Raw genomic sequence first — 21,182 nt, forward strand, 5'->3', positions numbered from 1 at the left:
TATAAATGAAAGCAGGCAAGTTTAAGGGCATGCCTACACTCGGATTTTAGTTCCTGGTGTGCCTATACCAATGTAACTGCAGTGGTGTTGCATTAATGCAAACCCCTACTGTATATGCACTTACTGGTGTAAAGAGTGACTTGGACTAGGGTTGCCAACTTTCTGATTGCAGAAAACTGAACACCCTTGCCCTGCCCCGAGGCCCTGCCCCTGCCCCACCCCTTCCCCAAGGCTGCACTCCCCACTCACTCCATCCCCCTCCCTCTATTGCTTGCTCTCTCGTTCACTCTCTCATTTTCACCAGGCTGGGGCAAGGGATGGGGTGTGAAAGGGGGTGAGGGCTCTGGCTGAGAGTGTGGGCTCTGGGGTGGGGCCAGAAGTGAGGGATTGGAGTGTGGGAGGGAGTTGGGGCAGGAGCTTGAGGTGCAGAAAGGGGATGAGGGCTCTGGTGTGGGGCTGAGGGCTCTGGTGTGCAGGAGGGGGCTGGGGCTGAGGAGTTCAGAGTGTGGGAAGGGGTGCAGGCTCTGGGAAGGAGTTTTGGTGAGGAAAGGGGCTTAGGGCTGAGCAAGGGATTGGGATGCGGGAGGGGGTGCAGGGTGTGGGCACTGGGAGGGAGTTTGGGTGCGAGAGGGGGATCAGGACTGGGGCCAGGGTTAGGCATGTGGCAATTTTTGTTAGTGTAAAAAAATTACAGTGGGACTAGATAGAGAAAGATAATTAAAAGATAACTTTAATGCACTACAATTTTACCTAAGGATTATTGTTTCTTCCTTATTTGTGGAATGCATAAAGCAAACTTACTGACTTTCTCCTGAATATATAAAATATTATTTAGATATTGTTGTTTTTAATTAATGTTTCTAAAATCTGAGAATTGTTCACTAATTCTGTATTTAAAAACTTCATATTAATAAAACACCAGACTATTCATAAAAGTGCAGTTTAGAAACAGTTACAGTTGCTCCATTTAAAAGCTGGATATTTAATACTGATATTACATTTATAGGGGTTTTTACAGTATTTCCTATCTGAAGCCCTGTATTGATAGAATTGTTCCAGACAATAAGAATACATGCATTCTGTACAGTTACTAGCCTGTTGCTGTACACTTTCCCCTGTCAGTTATAGTTCCTTACAGCCTGGTTGTGGGGGATTTGATTTATATGGTAATTGATGAACAGGCAAGGCCTTGACCAAGAATTTATTAATGAAAACAATCTATAATGAAGCACAGACTTTTGGGAATATGCCGTTTTCTTTTTTTTAAATAGCAATGCTCATTATTTTAGCATCCACAGCAGGATCCCTGTTAAAGTAGAATAATTATATGTGCCAATCATGTGTTCCAGTAGAGACCGATTAAACATTTTTATAAAACTCATTAGTGAATCTTTCTGGTCTGGTGGCCTTGCCAGATGGTAAACACTTACTCTACCAACACAATTTCTATTGCAGTAGTATCCATCTCCAAAAGTATCTTTTCTTTCTAAAATGATTCTTGTAGTTTAAGGGAAGGCAAATAATCATTTCCTAAAGTAGTTTTCCTGGTTTTGTGTAGTAATTTGTACACATTTTAAAATGTCACTGTCGAGACTGGAATGAGCAAGAGCTTGAGTCAAATGTTTAGATTTGGAACCCAAACTTCTCTAAGGAGGTGTATGGCTTGGTGATCCACTTCAAGACCTTATAAAGTTATGACCAAGTTGCACTAGCACTAGCAACAAGACTGATTATCTTGTTTGGTAAATCTTTACTATGGCCTATCTTTAACCTCCTGGTTTTGAACAAATATTCTAACTTAATTATATTTTTCTCAGATAAATTAGGGATAACATAGACATCTCTTGTTTCCTGCCCCCAGCCAGATATGGGAAGTTGAACTGAACTTGTAGAGAACTTTGTATTCAGAAAAAATAACTTTTTTTTTTTAAATTAGAGCTTTTACTTTAGGGTTCTAAATACATAATTAGGTCCTGATTCTGCAAACTTTTAAACACATGATTAACTTTAATCATGTCAGTAATACCATTGGTGTCAATAACACTGCTTATGTGCTTAAAGTTAAGCATGTTCATAACTTTATGTAACACCAAGGCCCAAAGTACTTAAATAATATTTCTGTCTAGATTTTCAAATTGTAGATCACCTAGCAGTTCCCAATGGGAGATGCTGGATTATCAGAACATTGGAAATATCAGGCTACTTATTTAAGAGTCTAAAACTTTAGGTTATTTTTGGAAGTGTTTGCTCAAGATTTTAAAATACAAAATCAACAATATTTGAAATACACAGAATTAAAATTCCAGTTATTAGCTGTAGCTAGATATTGTGTCTAAAATCGTAAGGTGCTCCACTTTAGGTGTCCATGTGCCCTGTGCTTGTAATCGAAGATTTTTAATAGTAGTGCCTGCTTGGGTTGTCCATGCACTGTCGCCATCTCATGCTGCCTCCGGTGGTTACATAACACTGCATGACCAACCGTCCCTCCGTTCCTTCTCTGCTGCCTTTGGCTTGAGTCGGAGCACTTAGCAGCTCCTTTTATCTACATTTAGTATAAGATTCATTTATGGAAAATAGTTTAGTTAGCAGTTAGTTAGTAGTTATTCTTACCCTTCCTACTTATTTTATCTTACTTTCTTAAAAAAACCAACCAAACAAAAGTTGTTTTTCTTCTATCCTTATATTCCTTATTAGGAAAATAAGTTTCAGTTTATCTAGAGTTTTACTGTGTCGTTCCTCCCCTCCCCCCCATTCTGGGACAGAAAACTATCTGGTATGCCTGGCTTTCTGGGATTAAAAACGGTGCCTGACATGCAGGCTGTCAATCCCTGTTTCTGACGGACACGCACAGTGTGTCTGCTGTCTTGGAGAGACACATATCCCTCAGAAGTGCTCGCATTGCCATAATCGAAAGGCCAGAACAAGGAAAATGAGGGATCTCCAATTTAAGCTTATACAATGGAAAAATCTCTGCAACCAGCCTCAGATCCTGAGTTGAGGACCGGCCCGGCCAACAGTCGCCAACAGCAGCCTCTGACAAAGGTCCTGTCGCAATAGCTCCTCCTAGAGGGCCTTTGCCCAAGAAGGCTACAAAAAAGTGGGCTGAGCTTTCACCTCCACAGGAAGCAGCTAAGAAAAAACGCTCCCCTGCTGCCAAGACCACTTCAGCATAGTTTATGGCACCTGGTATGTTGGACTCTGAGACACCGGGACTGTCAGCTGAATAATAATAATAATAATGGGGGATTTCAACTATTCCCATATTGACTAGGTATATGTCACCTCAGGCCGGGATGCAGAGATAAAGTTTCTTGACACCTTAAATGACTACTTCTTGGACCAGCTAGTCCTGGAACCCACAAGAGGAGAGGCAATTCTTGATTTAGTCCTAAGTGGAGCACAGGATCTGATCCAAGAGGTGAATATAGCTGGACCCCTTGGTAATAGTGACCATAATATAATTAAATTTAACATCCCTGTGGCGGGGAAAACACCACAGCAGCCCAACACCGTAGCATTTAATTTCAGAAAGGGGAACTACACAAAAATGAGGAGGTTAGTGAAACAGAAATCAAAAGGTACAGCGCCAATAGTGAAATCCCTGCAAGCTGCATGGAAACCTTTCAGAGACGTAATAGAGACTCAACTTGAATATATACCCAAATTAAAAAACATAGTAAGAGAAACAAAAAAGTGCCACTGTGGCTAAACAACAAAGTAAAAGAAGCAGTGAGAGGCAAAAAGACATCCTTTAAAAAGTGGAAGTTAAATCCTGGTGAGGAAAATACAAAGAAGCATAAAATCTGGCAAATGAAGAGTAAAAATATAATTAGGAAGGCCAAAAAGGAATTTGAAGAACAGCTAGCCAAAGATTCAAAAAGTAATAACAATTTTTTTTAAGTACATCAGAAGCAGGAAGCCTGCTAAACAACCAGTGGGACCATTGGACGATTGAGATGCTAAAGGAGCACTCAAGGATGATAAGGCCATTGCAGAGAAACTAAGGGTATGTCTACACTACAAAATTAGGTCGATTTTATAGAAGTTGATTTTTAGACTTCAGTTTTCTATAGGTGATTGCATATGTCCAAACTAAGCACATTAAGTCAGCAGAGTGCATCCTCACTACTGTGGCTAGCATCGATTTATGGAGTGGTGCACTGTGGGTCTCCGTCGCCCATTGGACTTCTGGGTTAAGCTCCCAATGCCTGATGGGGCAAAAATATTGTCGTGGGTGGTTTTGGGTACATGTCATCAGTCGCCCCTCCCTCCATGAAAGCAACGGCAGACAATTGTTTTGCACCTTTTTTCCTGGGTTACCCGTGCAGACGCCATACCACGGCAAGCATGGAGCCCGCTCAGTGTACTGTCACTGCTGCTGTTGCAGCAGATGGTGCAGTAGGACTGGTAGCCGTCCTCATCGGACATGTAGCTTGGCCGGGGGTTCTTCCCTGCCCGGCTCCTAGCAACCTCCAGGGCATGGTGTACGGCTCCACTGCTTCCGCTGCAATTCTGCTCTCCTGCTCTTTTGCGAGCTGGAGGCTTCTGCCTCAGGCTGCTCTCCCAGCCAGCAGCACCGCATGGTTGCACCTACCCCAGCCTACCCCTTGCTCTCATGCCTCATGAAGCCTGGACAGTAGTAAGAAGCAGTTCAACTATAGGCTGAGCAAGTGCAGAATGGTGGTACAATGTGCCTTTGGACGTTTAAAAGCTCGCAGGCACTGTTTGCTGACTAGGTCAGACCTCAGTGCAGCCAACATTCCCATTGTTATTGCTGCTTGCTGTGTGCTCCATAATATCTGTGAGAGTAAGGGGGTGACGTTTATGGTGGGGTGGGAGGTTGAGGCAAATCGCCTAGCATCCGATTTTGAGCAGCCAGATAGCAGGGCGATAGGAAGAGCACAGCAAGGCACACTGTGCATCAGAGAGGCTTTGAAAACCAGTTTCATGACTGGCCAGGCTTTGGTGTGACAGTTGTGTGTGTTTCTCCTTGATGCAACCCCGCCCCCTTTGTTGATTTTAATTCCCTGTAAGCCAACCACCTTCCCCCCTTCGAAATAAAGTAACTATTGCTTTGAAACCATGCATTCTTGCTTTATTAATTAAAAAAAATGAGAACGGACAAGGTAGCCCGGGTGGGGTGGGGGAGGAGGGAAGGAAAAGGCCACATTGCTTATTGTAGCAACACTAAAAATTAAACTGTTTGAATGAGAGCCTTCTGTTGCTTGGGCCATCCTCTGGAGTGGAGTGGCTGGGTGCCCAGAGCCTTCCCCCCGGCCCTGTGTTCTTGGGCATCTAGGTGAGGAGATTATGGAACATGGGGAGGAGGTTAGGCGGTTATACAGTGGATGCGGCGGGGGTCTGTGCTCTTGTTGCCTTTCCTGCAGCTCCAACAGATGCTTCATCATGTCTGTTTACTCCTCCCAACAGATGCTTCATCATGTCCGTTTGCTCCCCCACTAACCTCAGCATCGCGTCCTGCCTCTGCTCTTCGCGCTCACTTAATTCTTTCCTGGTTTCTGCCACTGAATGCCTTCATGCATTAAGCTGTGCCCTATCAGTGCAGGAGGACTGCATCAGCTTGGAAAACATGTCATTGCGAGTGTGTTCTTTTCGCCTTCTAATCTGCGATAACCTCAGGGATGGAGATGATTGAGGGACTGCATGGTCACCTGTGCTGCTGAGTGCTGCTGAGTTCACCACGCTGACCAAACAGAAAATTAAATTCAAAAGTTCCTGGCGCTTTTTCTGTGTACCTGGCTAGTGCATCGGAGTTCAAAGTGCTGTCCAGAGTGGTCACAATGGAGCACACTGGGTTAGCTCCTGGAGGCCAATACTGTCGATTTGCATCCGCACTACCCCAAATTCGACCCAGCAAGGTCAATTTTAGCGCTACTCCCCTCGTCGGGGAGGAGTACAGAAGTTGATTTTAAGATCCCTTTAGGTTGACGGAACGGGGTTGGTTGTGCGGACGCAGTCATTTTTAAATCGACCTAACACGGCTAAATTCGACCTAACTCCATAGTATAAACCAGGGCTAAATGAATTCTTTGCATCAGTCTTCACGGCTGAGAATGTGAGGGAGATTCTCAAACCTGAGCCATTCTTTTTAGGTGACAAATTTGAGGAACTGTCCCAGAATGAGATGTCATTAGAGGAGGTTTTGGAACAAATTGATAAACTAAACAGTAATAAGTCACCAGGACCAGATGGTATTCACCCAAGAGTTCTGAAGGAACTCAAATGCGAAATTGCAGAACTACTAACTGTACTCTGTAACCTATCATTTAAATCAGCTTCTGTACCAAATGATTGGAGGATAGCTAATGCGATGCCAATTTTTAAAAAGGGCTCCAGAGGTGATCCTGGCAACTACAGGCCAGTAAGCTTGACTTCAGTACCTGGCAAACTGGTTGAAACTATAGTAAAAAACATAATTGTCAGACACATAGATGAACATAATTTGTGGGGGAAAAGTCAACATAGTTTTTGTAAAGGGAAATCATGCCTCACCAATCTGTTAGAATTCTTTTAGGTGGTCAACAAGCATGTGGACAAAGGGGAACCAGTGGATATAGTGTACTTAGATTTTCAGAAAGCCTTTGACAAGGTCCCTCACCAAAGGCTCTTAAGCAAAGTAAGCTGTCAAGGGATAAGAGGGAAGGTCCTCTCATGGATTGGTAACTGGTTAAAAGATAGGAAATAAAGGATAGGAATAAATGGTTAGTTTTCAGAATGGAGAGACGTAAATAGTGGTGTGTACTGGGACCAGTCCTATTCAACATATTCATAAATGATCTGGAAAAAGAGGTAAACAGTGAGGCGGCAAAATTTGCAGATGATACAAAACTATTCAAGATAGTTAAGTCCCAGGCAGACGGCGAAGAGCTACAGAAGGAGAGGGATAGCTCAGTGGTTTGACATTGGCCTGCTAAACCCAGGGTTGTGAGTTCAATCCTTGAGGGGGCCATTTAGGGATCTGGGGCAATAATTGGGGATTAGTCCTGCTTTGAGCAGGGGGTTGGACTGGATGACCTCCTGAGGTCCCTTCCAACCCTGATATTTTAGGGAGGGAGGGATAGCTCAGTGGTTTGAGCATTGGCCTGCTAAACCCAGGGTTGTGAGTTCAATCCTTGAGGGGGCCATTTAGGGATCTGGGGCAAAAATTGGGGATTGGTCCTGCTTTGAGCAGGGGGTTGGACTAGATGACCTCCTGAGGTCCCTTCCAACCCTGATATTCTATGATTCTATGATTCTATGATCTCTCAAAACTGGGTGACTGGACAACAAAACAGCAGATGAAATTCAACGTTGATAAATGCAAAGTAATGCACATTGGAAAACATAATGCCAACTGTACATATAAAATGATTGGGTCTAAATTAGCTGTTACCACTCAAAAAAGAGATCTTGGAATCATTGTGGATAGTTTTCTGAAAACATCCACTCACTTGTGCAGCGGCAGTCAAAGAAGTGAACAGAATGTTGGGAATCGTTAAAAAAGGGGTCCTTGTGGCCCAAATTTATTTGGGTATAAGCTTTCATGGGCAAGAACCCACTTCAGAAATATCATATTGCCTCTATATAAATCCATGGTATGCCCACATCTTGAATATTGCGTGCAGCTGTGGGCGCCCATGTCAAAAAAGCTATATTGGAATTGGAAAAGGTTCAGAAAAGGGAAAAAAAATGATTAGGGGTATGGAACGGCTTCCGTATGAGGAAAGATTAATAAGACTGGGACTTTTCAGCTTGGAAAAGAGACGACAAAGGGATATGATTGAGGTCTATAAAATCATGACTGGTGTGGAGAAAGTAGATAAGGAAGTGTTTTTTACTCTTTTTCATAACACAAGAACTGGGGGTCACCAAATGAAATTAATAGGCAGCAGGTTTAAAACAAAAAAAAAGGAAGTATTTCTTCATACAACATACAGTCAATCTGGAACTCTTTGCCAGAGGATGTTGTGAAGGCCAAGACTATAACAGGGTTTAAAAAAGAACTAGATAAATTCATGGAGGATAGGTCCATCAATGGCTGTTTGCCAGGATGGGGTTGTCCCTAGCATTTGTTTGCCAGAAGCTGGGAATGAGCAACAGGGAAGGGATCACTTGATGATTACCTGTTCATTCCCTCTGGGGCACCTGGCATTGGTCACTGTTGGAGGACAGAATGCTGGGCTAGATGGACCTTTGGTCTGACCCAGCATGGGCATTCTTATGTTCTTACACTAGTAATCCTTTGGATCACTTGAAAGAAAGGTTAATGCTTAAACCATGAACATTTGAATTTAACCTGTGTGGTAAAGACAGGGAAACTCTCTCTGTGTGTGTAATATAATACACACACACACATGCTTTAATAAAAAAGATGACTAGGAGGGGAAATACTTTGTCATCAGGATGCAGTGAAGGTAGACACAGATGAGCAGAGAACTTCTAGCCCAGCTACCCAGTTAGTGTGTAGGTGAATCTTGGAATCTGGGTGTGAGTGTTTGTTGAAGTTATAGTTGATAAATTTTAGAGGGACATGTGTGAATCTTCAGAGTATGTCTACACTTTGAGCTGGGAATATAATTTCCAGCTCGAGGAGACGTACCTGCATTAGCTCTGATTGAGCTATTGAACTAGAAACAGTGTAGCCATGGCAGCAGGAGGGGCTAGATGCTCTGAGACCCTAGACCAGAGGTTTTCAACCTGTGGTCTATATACCCCTGCTGATTCACAGACTATGTCTAAGATTTTCAAAGGGTTCCACATCTCCATTTGAATTTTTTTAGGGGTCTGCAAATGAAAAAAGGTTGAAAACCCCTGCCCTAAACACATACTCCAGATGACTAGCTCCTCCCACTGCTAGTGCCACCACAGCGACACTCTGTTTTAGTGCAGGTATGTCTCCTTGAACTGGGAATTGCATCCCCAGTTCAAAGTGTAGACATACCCTTTAACTTCCAGATTCCCCTTTTCTTTCAATCTGACATAAATGCAATTCAGTGGCAGCATCTTTAAAAATTACAACCACATAACTGCTATTCAGACATACACTGCATTCCTGTGGAGAGAATGGCTATGGGAAAATGATGTTGCATTCAATATGTTCTAGACAGGGAGTACTTTCCCCTCAAACGGAGCAGCCTGTGAAACCAGGAAAAAATCAGAGCTCCTTTGAGCAAGCAGCAGTGGGGAGGCTTATTTCAGCTGGGTTAGGTCCTAATGTGGTTACCCCCAGATCCATTTTAGTGCCCAGGGCGAACAAGCATATTTGTACCCCATACCATTTTTGGGGGTCATTTTTCCACCCCATTCAGAGGTGACATGTAATTATTCATAATGGGGAGGGGGACAGGTGACCACCCCATGGAGGTTTGCAAACTGTGGGGCGCACACCTCACGGGTTGGGGAGGAATGTTTTTGGGGGAGAGTGGCGATGCCACGTGGATTGGTCCGGTGACGTCAGACAGGGCTCAGGGAGGGAACACCACCTCTACCTCACCTCAGCAGGCCACCCAGCCTGTCTGGGTTGGGGGGGCACCTCTGGCCCCATCTTTCTGCCCCTATGGCTTTGCACCCTGGGTGGCTGCCCCACTTGCCCCACCCTGATTACGGCCCTGGCTACTTCTTTATTGTATTCCTAGAACAGAAACAAAATGGTGGCACCTAAAGGAATAGGGCAACACACTAAATAGCGTGCTCTCCAATACGCTTATTCCTCAAAAGTATTCTCTATTCTTTTGGGTTTTTTTAATGGACAGCCACAATTAATTTGGGTAATTCTCTTCCAAACAATGTATTTAGTTACAGAATAATCATAGTGAAAGATGTTCTAATTTGAGCCCTATGTGGTCCAGCTAGATATTTAGCCTTCTAATTCACCTCCTACCACAGATTCTAAGTGTTTTTCCCCATGTGTAACTTTTATGGAAGTAAACATGAACAGAGTGTAAACTGATTCACTGTTGTCTCCTGAATCTGTAGTCAGCCTGAAATGATACTTCTGAGAACACTGTAAGTGTCCCATTCATCTGAATGGGTAATTTCTAAAAAGGAATGATGAAACTTTTCAGATAGTTACCTATTTCACTGCTGATCATTTTAGCAGACATCCAGTTAATTTCTTATCCCACAATCTTAAACCACCTCCGCGCTTCTTCTGTGCCAAAAGCTCCAAATATTTCCTACTTAGCTCCATAGGCATAGTTTGACTTCTATATTTAGGGGGGCAGCCCCAGTCAGGCCAATGGGGCTTTGTGTGTGTGTGTGTGTGTGGGGGGGGATTTTGTGCCTGCCAGAGGCTTGCAGTTTGGGGGGGCAATGCCTCCATCTCCCCCAGCCATGCTCAAGCTTAGCTCTCAAATCTCTAGTGTCCTCTGACTACTCCAACATAAATATTCATTGCCAATAGAAAAATTGAAAATACTAGACTATTGTAAAATTGAACTTAACAATATAAACAAAACAGGGGCTACTGTCAGGGCCGGCTCCAGGCACCAGCATTCCAAGCAGGTGCTTGGGGTAGCAGTTAGAAAGGGGCGGCAGTTCCTCCGGCCATGGCAGTAATTTGGCGGCAGCTTCTCTGTTCCGCCCGCCGTGGTGGCAAATCAGTGGCAGCTTCTTCCTTTTGCTGTCTGCGGGGGCAGTTTTTTTCACTGCTTGGGGCGCAAAAACTGTAGAGCCAGCCCTGGCTACTGTATTGATTGTATTCTTTTTTGTGTCTCATTTTGTAACCTCCATTTTTATATTTATTTGAAGCTGCCTCTGAATTTGCAGTTTGCTATGCCAGGGACTCTCAGTGAAAGCCAGCTGAGATCTGGGCAGGAGAGTAGGGAGATATTGGGGTGAGGACTGCCTGCTCCTCTGTGCGGGGTCTGACACCCCTTCTCCTAATTCTGTATTTCCTGGTTTTCAAAAGATTGATATGAAACTTACCCTTCATTTCCTGTTTTACTAAGTTTGAGTTTTGTTGGTTTGAATTTGATGTTCTGGAACAGCATGATATACCACAAGTTTTTTTGGGTTTTTTTTGGGCGGGGGGGCTTTTGGGGCTTGCGGGGGGGAGGGGGTTGGTCAGTGAATTTAGGTCTACCTTGCAGCAGAGTATGCGGGGCCTGGGTTATACTATTTTGCAGTAACAAGCATATACAAATAACAAAGAGTGTAAGAATGTTGCTTGACATACTTTATAATATATTTACTTTTAAAGAGATGCATAAGGGCAGTGTTCAAAATCAGTTTCTCTGTAACCCCAATGGGAGTTACATAACTAAAAACCCAGCATAGTTACATAACTAAAAACCCAGCATAGTATTTTTTAAACATTGCTATCTATATACAAAAAGGAGGTAGCACGAGTACTGTTTGATATGGCTGTTGCTAATTTTTCTTGAATATCAGAGAAAATAAGGTAAAATATATAGGTACAGGAAATTTCAGCTTTCCTGAGGATTTAGTAACTAAAAATATATCCATAAACACATGCAATTCCTTGTTTCAGAGGTAGAAGCAGTAGTTTGACTCCCCATCCCCTCTGAGGTTTTGATTCTTTAAAAAAATATATAACGATGATGATGAAGGCCTTCCTGTAGTTTAAATTAATTGTGAAAAATACATTTTACTCAGCTGCTGGCTTACTTTTTTTTTAAATTTGAACTGAAATTTGCATACTAATTTCTAAAACCATGGAAATACAAAGAGAGGCCCATGGAAGAAACAGGCCTATCAGATAAATGAAACTATTTAAAATACAATAGTTTATATTTTTGTTGACAATACACTAGCTAAAATCTGACTGTGTGCTGAATTGTACTATGTGTTGATCGTCTTAATCTGTCTCAGTTGAACATACTGTTTAAATTTAGCAAGCTAAATTAAGATGGAAACAATTTGAAATTCTCTTCCCTAGAGATTGTTGCTATGAAGGTTCTGATATGTTAAAGGAGTTGGGATTTTTGAAAACTGAAAAAAATCAGTGATTTGTTTTCATCTTTGATTACTCTACAATATTGTGCTGAACTAGATAATTAAGTGTGGGTTTAAACTATTTTCTCTTCTAGCCTGGCTGTACACCCAGATAAAACCTTAGTTGCTACTGGACAGGTTGGGAAGGACCCTTACATTTGCATCTGGGATTCCTACAGTGTACTGACTCTTTCTGTTCTTAAGGATGTGCATACACATGGAGTTGCCTGCTTGGCTTTTGATTCAGATGGCCAGGTTTGTATATTTTCAGTTTATATTTTTCTTCTATTTAAGTTTACACATAAAATATATATTTTTATATATGTAGCCTGCATATAGAATTATAGCATTACATCAGAACTGTATACTGTAGTTTAAAATTTTAATGCTAATACAGAATCCAAAATAGTGCAAATATATCTCTTTTTCAAAAAGAAATGCTTCTGGGGCCAAGACCACAGCCTAGCACTCCAGCTAGTTGTATGGGGCACTGGGCAGATGCCAATGGTAGACATAGCCCTCCATGGCCCAAATGCAGCCCTATCCCCTGAGGAGTTAGTATTGGAGAAACTGCACAGTGTGGGGATCGTTTGGTCCTCAGAACCAGCCAATGTCCACCTGCGCCTGCTGTTCAGAGAGCTTCTACAATGCATTGATATACACTGTGTCCTCGCAATCCTGTCCCTCCTTGGGCAGCAGAACTGCATTGGTCTCACTGTTAAGGGATTCTCACCAGCTGTAATGCAGAGTACATTTAATTTAATAAAGTGTTTGAAATAGAAAAGCTGTGTGGCTTTGGAGCTTAGCATCGGAATCCTGAAAAAAACAAACAGAAGACCAGTCACAAAAATCTCTGAGAATCAGAGTGTTTTGACCATATGATTAACTAGATATTTTTAAGAAAGATGGAAGTCAAATATAAATGGAGAATTGGATTTTTTGTTATTGGCCACAATAAGTAAGTTTCAAGAAGAAAAAGTAATGGTAAACCACAAGGACTTTAACATAAATAGTGTGCTTCACACAGAGACCTGAACAAATTATTCCAAACAGTTCATCCCTACAGAAAGATTACCTGTGTAATATTGTCACTATCAATGTCTGGAATATTCCACTGTGTAAATTTTTGTCACGCCTTAAAATTCCTACCCTATGTTAGTTTTAAAGACACTTATGGGTGCCTAGATCTTTCTAGAGGCCATCTGCACTAGGGTACATTTCACCTTGTGCAATCTTCCCTACAAAGTTTAATCCCAACCGAGAGAGAATTGAATTTGCATGTTTTAAAAAAATAATCAGTCAGCTATATTCGTTTTGGGTTGCACAATCAGATAACGCAGGTATGCTCCCACTGATATCCCCGAGAGTTGGATTGTCTGTATCTGTGGGCAGATTTGGACCATGATGTTTTAAAATAATAGTCTCATATGGAACAAAACTACCTTTAATTTTTAATGTAAATTAACCTCTTTTCACTCACTTTAAAATTTAATCTGAAAGGAAGGACACTGCCAGAAGCAACCTCTCTTTATCATATCTTATTTATAACAGTACATTACTTTAGTCTCAAATTAATAAATGTGATTGTTAATTTTGCTACCTAGTAACATAGAAAGATCTGTGAAATGGTTAATAGACATGAGAGGAATGAGGGATTTTAAGAAATTTCAAGGGTTGCGGGTGTTAAACCAATTCAACAGCTAATTTTTTTCCTAGGATTGTAATAATAATAGTTATTACATAGTGCTTTACATTGCACAGCATTACCTAATTAACATTATTATGGGTTGCTCCTCCAGATTTAAGCTTGCTTTCTATTTCAAGCCCAATTTTCAACTCTCTTCCCCCAACTTCCTGAAAAAGGAAACCAGTCCCTCTGAAATTTCTCATCCCCAGTGTACAGTCTTTCTGGGAAGACTGGGAAAAAATGGGAAGGGAGTTGTAATGTTATAATGTTTATTGTGTCCCAAAAATCTCCTAACTTTCTTGTGTCCTCCTATTTCTGAAATGACTGGTAGTTTAATGCTTAAAGATGGAGATAGGCATTTAGTCAGAATTTCAAAAGTGCCTAATTTCAGAGTAGCAGCCATGTTAGTCTGTATTCTCAAAAAGAAAAGGAGTACTTGTGGCACCTTAGAGACTAACCAATTTATTTGCGCATAAGCTTTCGTGAGCTACAGCTCACTTCATCGGATGCATCCAATGAAGTGAGCTGTAGCTCACGAAAGCTTATGCTCAAAAGTGCCTAAGACCACTAAGTGCATTTGAAAATCCTACTATTTGAATATCTGAATCTTTAGGCGTCTAAATACTGCTAAAATTTTGGCCCCTTACCCTACAAGTTCCAAATTTGTTGACCTTGCATAACAGTGTTCTAGAGATGCAGTGGGAGTAAGGGTTGGGGTTGAAGTTGGGGTTTAGTGTGGGAATTCCAAAGATATAAAGAACTATTTTTACAAACATGATATAAACTGACCAGATGCTGAGTATAAGATTTGCTGCTTTAGCTGTGGGGCTGAGCCAGAATTGGAGGGCATGGAATTGGGGGTGAGGAGACCAGGAGGGACATGGATTCATGAAAACCAGGTACATGGAGCTTATAGCTGTCAACAGTTCCATTTTGGCCAAGACACTTCTAGGTTCTGAACACCACTGTGCGAAATTTGTGTCCTGTTCTGAGACTAGATAGATTCCACCTACATATGTATTACTCACTTCCTTCAGATGCACCCCGTTATCCTTTTACACCGAATGCATTTTAAAATTGAAAAACCAATAAATATCTTGGGCTGAAAAGGGAGAATAAGGTTATCTACATGTTACTATACTCTATCATCAGTAAAACATACAAAAGATCAATCTGCAGTTTAAATCAGGAAATATTTTATGTACATTTTTATTTATGTATACTTAGTAAGATGCCGAGTTTCAGAGACAAATATATTTAGTCAGGCTTGGGAGAATTTGGGCTTTTTATAATTTTGATGGATAATAATGTTTGTTTTAAGTATTTTTATACTTTTATTTATTTTCACAGTTGCACAAAATTATGGGTTTTAAGCAATTTTTTTTATTTTTATGGATTTACATTTTCACAGTTGTGAGAAATAATGGGGAAAGTCAGATAATTATTTAATTACAATAGTCATTGAGATTCAAACAGTTAAAGTGTTATAACCATTAAAACACAACTTGTCATCATCATATCAAAATATACAAAGAAAGTATCCTTAAATCACACTCTGATAGGTTCTCAAGTACTGTTTTTCTTATTTTGCCTATCTAAAAATTCCAATTATTATTGGTGGACAATTTTTCATCAGTTTTTGGGGGTGAACAGTGAAATCAACATTTACAGACATTTACAGATAAAAATCTAACCCTTCCCAGCCTGTATTTAGTATACTCTTGCTATTAGAATTTTTTATAATTAAATACTAAAGTGAAATACATCCTGAATGTCCAGCACACCAGTCTGAGCTGCTGCCACTTAAGAATGCATTTTTTTCCCCTGTTTGATTGGGAAAATGTTACTTTCTTTATCAGATTTTATGGCCTAGGTAGTTTACAAATTTTTAACGAAAAGAACTGTCAATTTGCATATAGCTGAAGATATGTTTTGTTGATAGCTAAATTTTTTATATTTTGCATCTTCAGAATTTATTCATAGCTACCGTAAAATTAACGAGGAAACAATTTACTTGAATCAGGAACTAACTATGACCATATTGCAAGCTGAAGTTAGTAGGCTTCTCAAAAGTGCTGGGTTCTACCCCTTATCAGCCTGCAGATTTAGAGCTGATATTTTTACATATTAAACATAGTTCAAACATGCATAGGGTTGCCACCTGTCTGAGTTTTACTTGGACAGAATGGTTTTTGGCTTCTGTATCTGGGTGCCATTTAGGGTTGCCAGGTACCTGGTTTGCAATTGGAAAGTCCAGTAGAAAAGGGGACCTGACAGTGTCCAGTCAGATGTAGTGACCATACACCAGCCCTTGCTTATTCAAGGTCGCCTCCTGCCTGCTGGCAGGCTCCTTGTCAGGATGCAGCAGCTCCCATCCCAGCCTTGGAGCAAAGGGAGCCCAGTGCAGGGAGGTGGGGAAGGAGGTGGAGACGATCCATCAAGTGATGTGTGGGGGGAGAGGAGAAAGTGACTGGGGTGGGGCTTCGAGGGGAATAGGCGGCACAAGGGCAGGGCCTGAGGGAAGGGGTGGGGGCAGAGCTGAGAGGAAGGGCCAGGGGGCGAGGCCTCAGGGGTTTGATTACCAGTAATTAGAAAGTTGCCAACCCTAAACGTGCACTACAATTGACCATTTTTGTGTTTCAAATAATAGGACTGCCAAAAAATTATTTTAGACACTTTTTTCTTTCTTTACACTTAATTCCAAAATAAATTAGTTTTATTTTTGATACCACGAGTATAAAGATGTTAAAACTGAGTTCAGCTTTTGTGCCACAATTTTATATAAGCAGCTGGAGTTCTGACCCTGCTGCTAATAAAACATAGTGTATGCATATTCCAAATTTACCCCCTTTCTGGTATTTCAGATAACACTAACATAAATCTCAAACTATTCTTTATTCCCAAATTGCATGTTCCTAGGCTTTTCCCGAAGAACTGCCTTATCCCAGAGTTTCATATCTTCTTCACTGAAGAGAAGCTTCAATTCCTTTTATCTCGTTGGGATTTAATTCTTCTTACTGTATGTGCAATGTGCCTCAGGTGTTACGTGACTAGAATTCATCACTGAATTTGATCCGCTGGTTGGATCATTAGTATCCCTAGCTTGGGCTAGGTACAGACTGGGATTGTGACATGAACACTGATCCATGGCCCCTGGGATTTAATTGAATCGACCTGTTGCTATAATTGAGTAGTGATTCAGCATCATCACACATTGTTACTCTCTCAACATACACACACACATGAGAAATTACAGTAAAGTCAGATTTACTTATTTGCAGGTTCATTACCCTGCACAAACCAGGAAAAATATAGATGCATTTGGCAGCCAGCAGAGGAAAATAATTTTAGTTGTTCACCAGAATGCAGTTCATGATTTGTAGCAGGCTATTGCTTTGGGTATGCACTATTTCCTAGATAGAGTTCAACTAGGACCAGTGATACTCAGAGATGACAAGTGGTGTGTCACATCCCAAGAAGCCAAAGGTAGAGATGCATTTCAGTGTTGTTAAATAAAGGAATGGTGACTCTGAAGTGCTTAGGTGCATTTTTGTTTACTTTTCTGAATCCAGGAATTTCTTTCATTTTCTGGGATCTATAGCTGGGGAAAAAACAGGACAGGGAGGGTTTGAGGGGGATGCACATGGTCACCTCCCACAAGGCCTATGAGAAATCTAGCATTAAGTTATAGCAATATGAGGCTATATTAGCTCTGCCTCATCGCCCTTCATGCCATGAAATGCCCTCTGATGGGACATAGGGGACAATTCCTGGCTCAGTGTACTCTGACTGTCTAGTTGTGGAGAGGATAGCCAAGCATGGAGGCACATGGCCTTGTATTCCTGCAAATCCCCATGAGTTGGTGCATTTTTTTTTGCTCTTTTGCCTGGTATAGCTGTGACAGATTTCTCTTACCAATCTGCCTGAGGCGTCAGGTGATCAGGCTGAGGCCTCAGGATCGTTAGGGGAGGAGATGATGGAGCACATCAAGTGACTGAGTTTTAAAGCTTTATTGATAAAATAATAAAATAACAGTGGAGAGTGCTGGGGTGGGGGTGTCCCCATGTCACTCAGAGGAAGGAAGAAAGCGTTACTGCCCCAAGCCCTAACCCACTTTCATACTCACACCCACACTACCCTGGGCTGGCCAAGCCTGGGTGTAACATAAGAAGAAGAGGGGGAAGGGTGGACGGGAATTCTTGTCCTGTGCACAGGTTGTCCAGGGTCCGCTGTTGATCTCCGATTTGCCTCAGCTCCTGGGAGGGTTTTTAAGTCCCTGAGGTCTCTTGCAGGTGTCTCCTTCTGGGACCTTTGTTCCCCAAGCTCTGTGTACCAGTTCAAACTGGCCTTCCATGGCTTCCTCAGCTTTCCTAAAACACACCGGCTTTAGAGATGCAAGACTTTGTTTTCCCCCTCGCTGGCCTTCGCTGTCTCCTAGTTTTAGCAATCTCTGCAGTCCTGTCCGGCTTGTTTCTCATGGTTAGTTGGGGTTGGGTGAGATACGGATGGAGCGGCAGGCTTCTTGGCTGCAGAGAGTTTGTTTGAGTGCAGTGACCTTGGACTGGGGCCAGTGTCTTATCTGTAGGCTGAGCTGAAGCATTGATTAACCCGTTCTCTCCCTCTTCTTCTTTGGCCTTGTACAGCCTGCAAAGGAACCTTTCACTTACACTCACACCTTTAACCCTTCCCAGAATACTTTGCAATGCCTGCAACAGCGTAAGCAACATACAATGCTGATCTGCCGCCCCAGGGGACCCCCTGAGGGAGGGGGCCATTGGGTTGTGACATTCTCCCCCTTGATTCCGAATCAACATTTAGTTGTGAGGGGACACGATTTAAGTTTCCACCCTCCCTCTGACACGGTGGCTAGTTTCACCATTGGCCTTCTACACAAGCATCAATATAGCACAAACAGAATTGTTAGGGCAAGAACAATTGCATACACTAGCCGGTAGTGGCTTCTGGCTTTGTTAATAAAATAGCATAGCACATCCCCTCGCTGGCACAGATGCCCCATCTGGATGGCCGTGGCAAAGGCAGCTTTCTCCATATTAAATGTGTGTCGTAACACGGTGAAGGAGGAGGCATCTGCCTGGAACACAATAAGTTGGTCCCGGGTGTATGTCAAGGGGAGGAAAACATTGGGCGTAATCCATGAAAAATTAAACACAATATAATTAGAAACATTAATATTGCTTTGAATAACAGTGGGCCAATGCACCAAAAAATTGTGCACTTGAGATTGTAATCGCAAATCGAGGGGCACCCTGGGGTAGGTGGTCCTCCAAACACACGCAGAGGTATTGGTAAACAGATGTGCCTTGGTGGGGGCGTATCCTGATGCCTCCCCTTCCCAGCAGATGTGTTGACCCATCTCGTAAAAGCAGCCTGGCGTCACCTTTTCTTTACACATCATTTGGGGGGCTCCATAAGCCATAATTGCCAGGTGATGCCCTCTGCAATCCATACATGCTGATGGTCAGTGGCCATGGTCAGCACATACCTCTTAACTGTGTCGTTGTAGGGAGCCACCTCCTGCACGTCGCCATGGACCACCCAGTCCCAGAGGCAGCCTTCCCACAAGCCGGGTTGGATTTTTATAGCTGGGGCCCACACTCCCTTCATGGGACCAAAGGGTGTAAAGGAGCAGGTTGTGCTGCTGCCCTTCCAGTTTGTGCGCCTCCAGAAGTAGCAAAAAGGTGATTGCTCCCAGGGGATCCCTGAGTGGGAGTGGATTTCCCCTGGCCAAGATCCATGGAGCACATCCTCCTGTATGCTCTGGACTTGTTGGGCCAAATATTGTTGGAGTTGAGCGCACACCGAATCCCATGCTAGTTGGCCCCCACCCCAAATTATGGTTTTAATCAGTCCCCACAAGGTATCCCGTGTGTGGAGGGCCAATTCGACAGTGTGTTTGAGGGTGGAGGTGGCCACTGTTAGGTGGGTGAGATCTGCACTTGTGATCAGCCCCATGGCCTTTTCCAATTGTCCCAACCGCTCAACCCTCATAGCCCCTTGTTGAATATTCTAAATGCTAGCTGCCGTATTGGCCCTATCCCACAAGGAGCCCACTAAGGTCTGCCTCCCCCGGGGGAGTAAAGACAACGTTTGTCTGAGGAGGGCAAGTTGAAGGGTGGCCCCCCTTGTACAATTGGGGAGGAAAGTGGGGACCTGACAGCGTGTCAGAGGCAGGAAAACATCTAAAGCTCCCAGGGTGGCATTAAGGAGGATCCAGCATTGAGTGGCTGCTTCCCATTTGGTAGCCGGTGACATCTGCCACCACCGCTGGTGGGGGGAGATGTGGAGGTGTTTTCCTAAATTTATTCCTTGAATACTTTGGGCTAGGCGGAGGAGGTTACAATTTAAACAGGGATGCTGGAAATCATTCGGGGCATGTAATATTTCCCTCCCTACACTGGCGAGATGTGTGTGTGTATGAGGGGATAATATATGTGATATACCAACATGTGGAACTGTGGGGCTCAGGTTGAACTTTACACCAGCCAGGGATTAACAGCGCAACCACATCCTGCTTCCAGCTGCCAATGTGGAGAGTTGATTCGAATGGCATGCTGAATCCTCCTGTGATATTGAAAACCTCTCTGTGTACCCTCCCATCTGTGGTCCGCTCGAGCCATCGCTCCCAGGTTTCCCCTTTCCAATGGAACCACAAGCACGGGCAGTAGGAATGGAGATTGTCCTCCTCCAAAGGTAGGGGCCATTGTTCCCAGATGGAAGTAAATTCTATGGGCGAGGGGTTCGAAAGGCGTTGGGATGCAGTGTTGTCTCCGGTAGTGTTGCTTGGTGGGGTAGGGGGCCCTTCTGGGTCGATCCCATCTGGGATCCAATTGGGGAGGGATATGCAGGGCCAGGGGACCTGGTGTTCTCGGCAGGGGGCTGCCCCGGGGAGGATACCCAGGTAATACATGGTGCCATATTCCCAGGATAACGTGCCACAATTGCCTCCCTGCCAGTGGATAATTGATTGTTTCTTGCACCAGGACCAATTCTGAACAGTGGTAAAATTAACAAAGGAGGCCTAAAACAGTGGGACCCCAAGGATTCCCATAGAGAAATACCACCAAACATACATTGTTTTGTCCTGACGAATTTTGCAGGCTTGAAGCAGCAAGAGCGATCCCACCACTCCTGGTTGGGGTGTCCCTGGGCTCTTGCTATTACTGCCTTGCCCTGTTAATAAAGCAAAAAGGGAAAGAAAAAAGGAAGAGTAATAGAAATGCATCTACTGGGGAAACCAAGGCACATATAAAACTCTCTAAATCATTAATCGTTCCATTACAGCTCTTCCTGGCTTCTGTCATGGATGTCGTTTGCCTGGCTTAGGAGGTCACAACAACAATATTCTCTTCAGGGATCAATATTCTGTCCAGGGATTGCTTCCCAAGGGGCTGCTCATTTCGCTCCAGGCCACCACATGAGGAACAGGGTTTGTCCCCCTGGGACCCACGGAAGGTCCAGGGCCACCCACCAAGTATTTTGCTGTGGCCCCAAGGTGTCTATCCGGGCGATGCATTGCCCC

The 21,182-nt window shown here is 43.1% G+C and overlaps 1 protein-coding gene across 9 annotated transcripts in view; it reads left to right on the plus strand.

The window, feature by feature from the left end:
* EML6 (EMAP like 6) overlaps positions 1-21,182 on the plus strand; it is a 298,929-nt gene that overhangs the window by 8,850 nt on the left and 268,897 nt on the right. For all 9 annotated transcript variants that reach the window (XR_012667789.1, XM_048842340.2, XM_048842341.2 and 6 more), the window contains one exon: positions 12,051-12,210. Coding sequence is in view for 8 of the 9 variants with exons in the window: in XM_048842340.2 (XP_048698297.1) it covers positions 12,051-12,210 (160 nt within the window). In the remaining variant the exon portion in view is untranslated. The remainder of the gene's footprint in view (positions 1-12,050; positions 12,211-21,182) is intronic.

Source organism: Caretta caretta, chromosome 3 (assembly GCF_965140235.1).
Source record: "Caretta caretta isolate rCarCar2 chromosome 3, rCarCar1.hap1, whole genome shotgun sequence".
Classification (NCBI taxonomy): Eukaryota; Metazoa; Chordata; order Testudines; family Cheloniidae; genus Caretta; species Caretta caretta.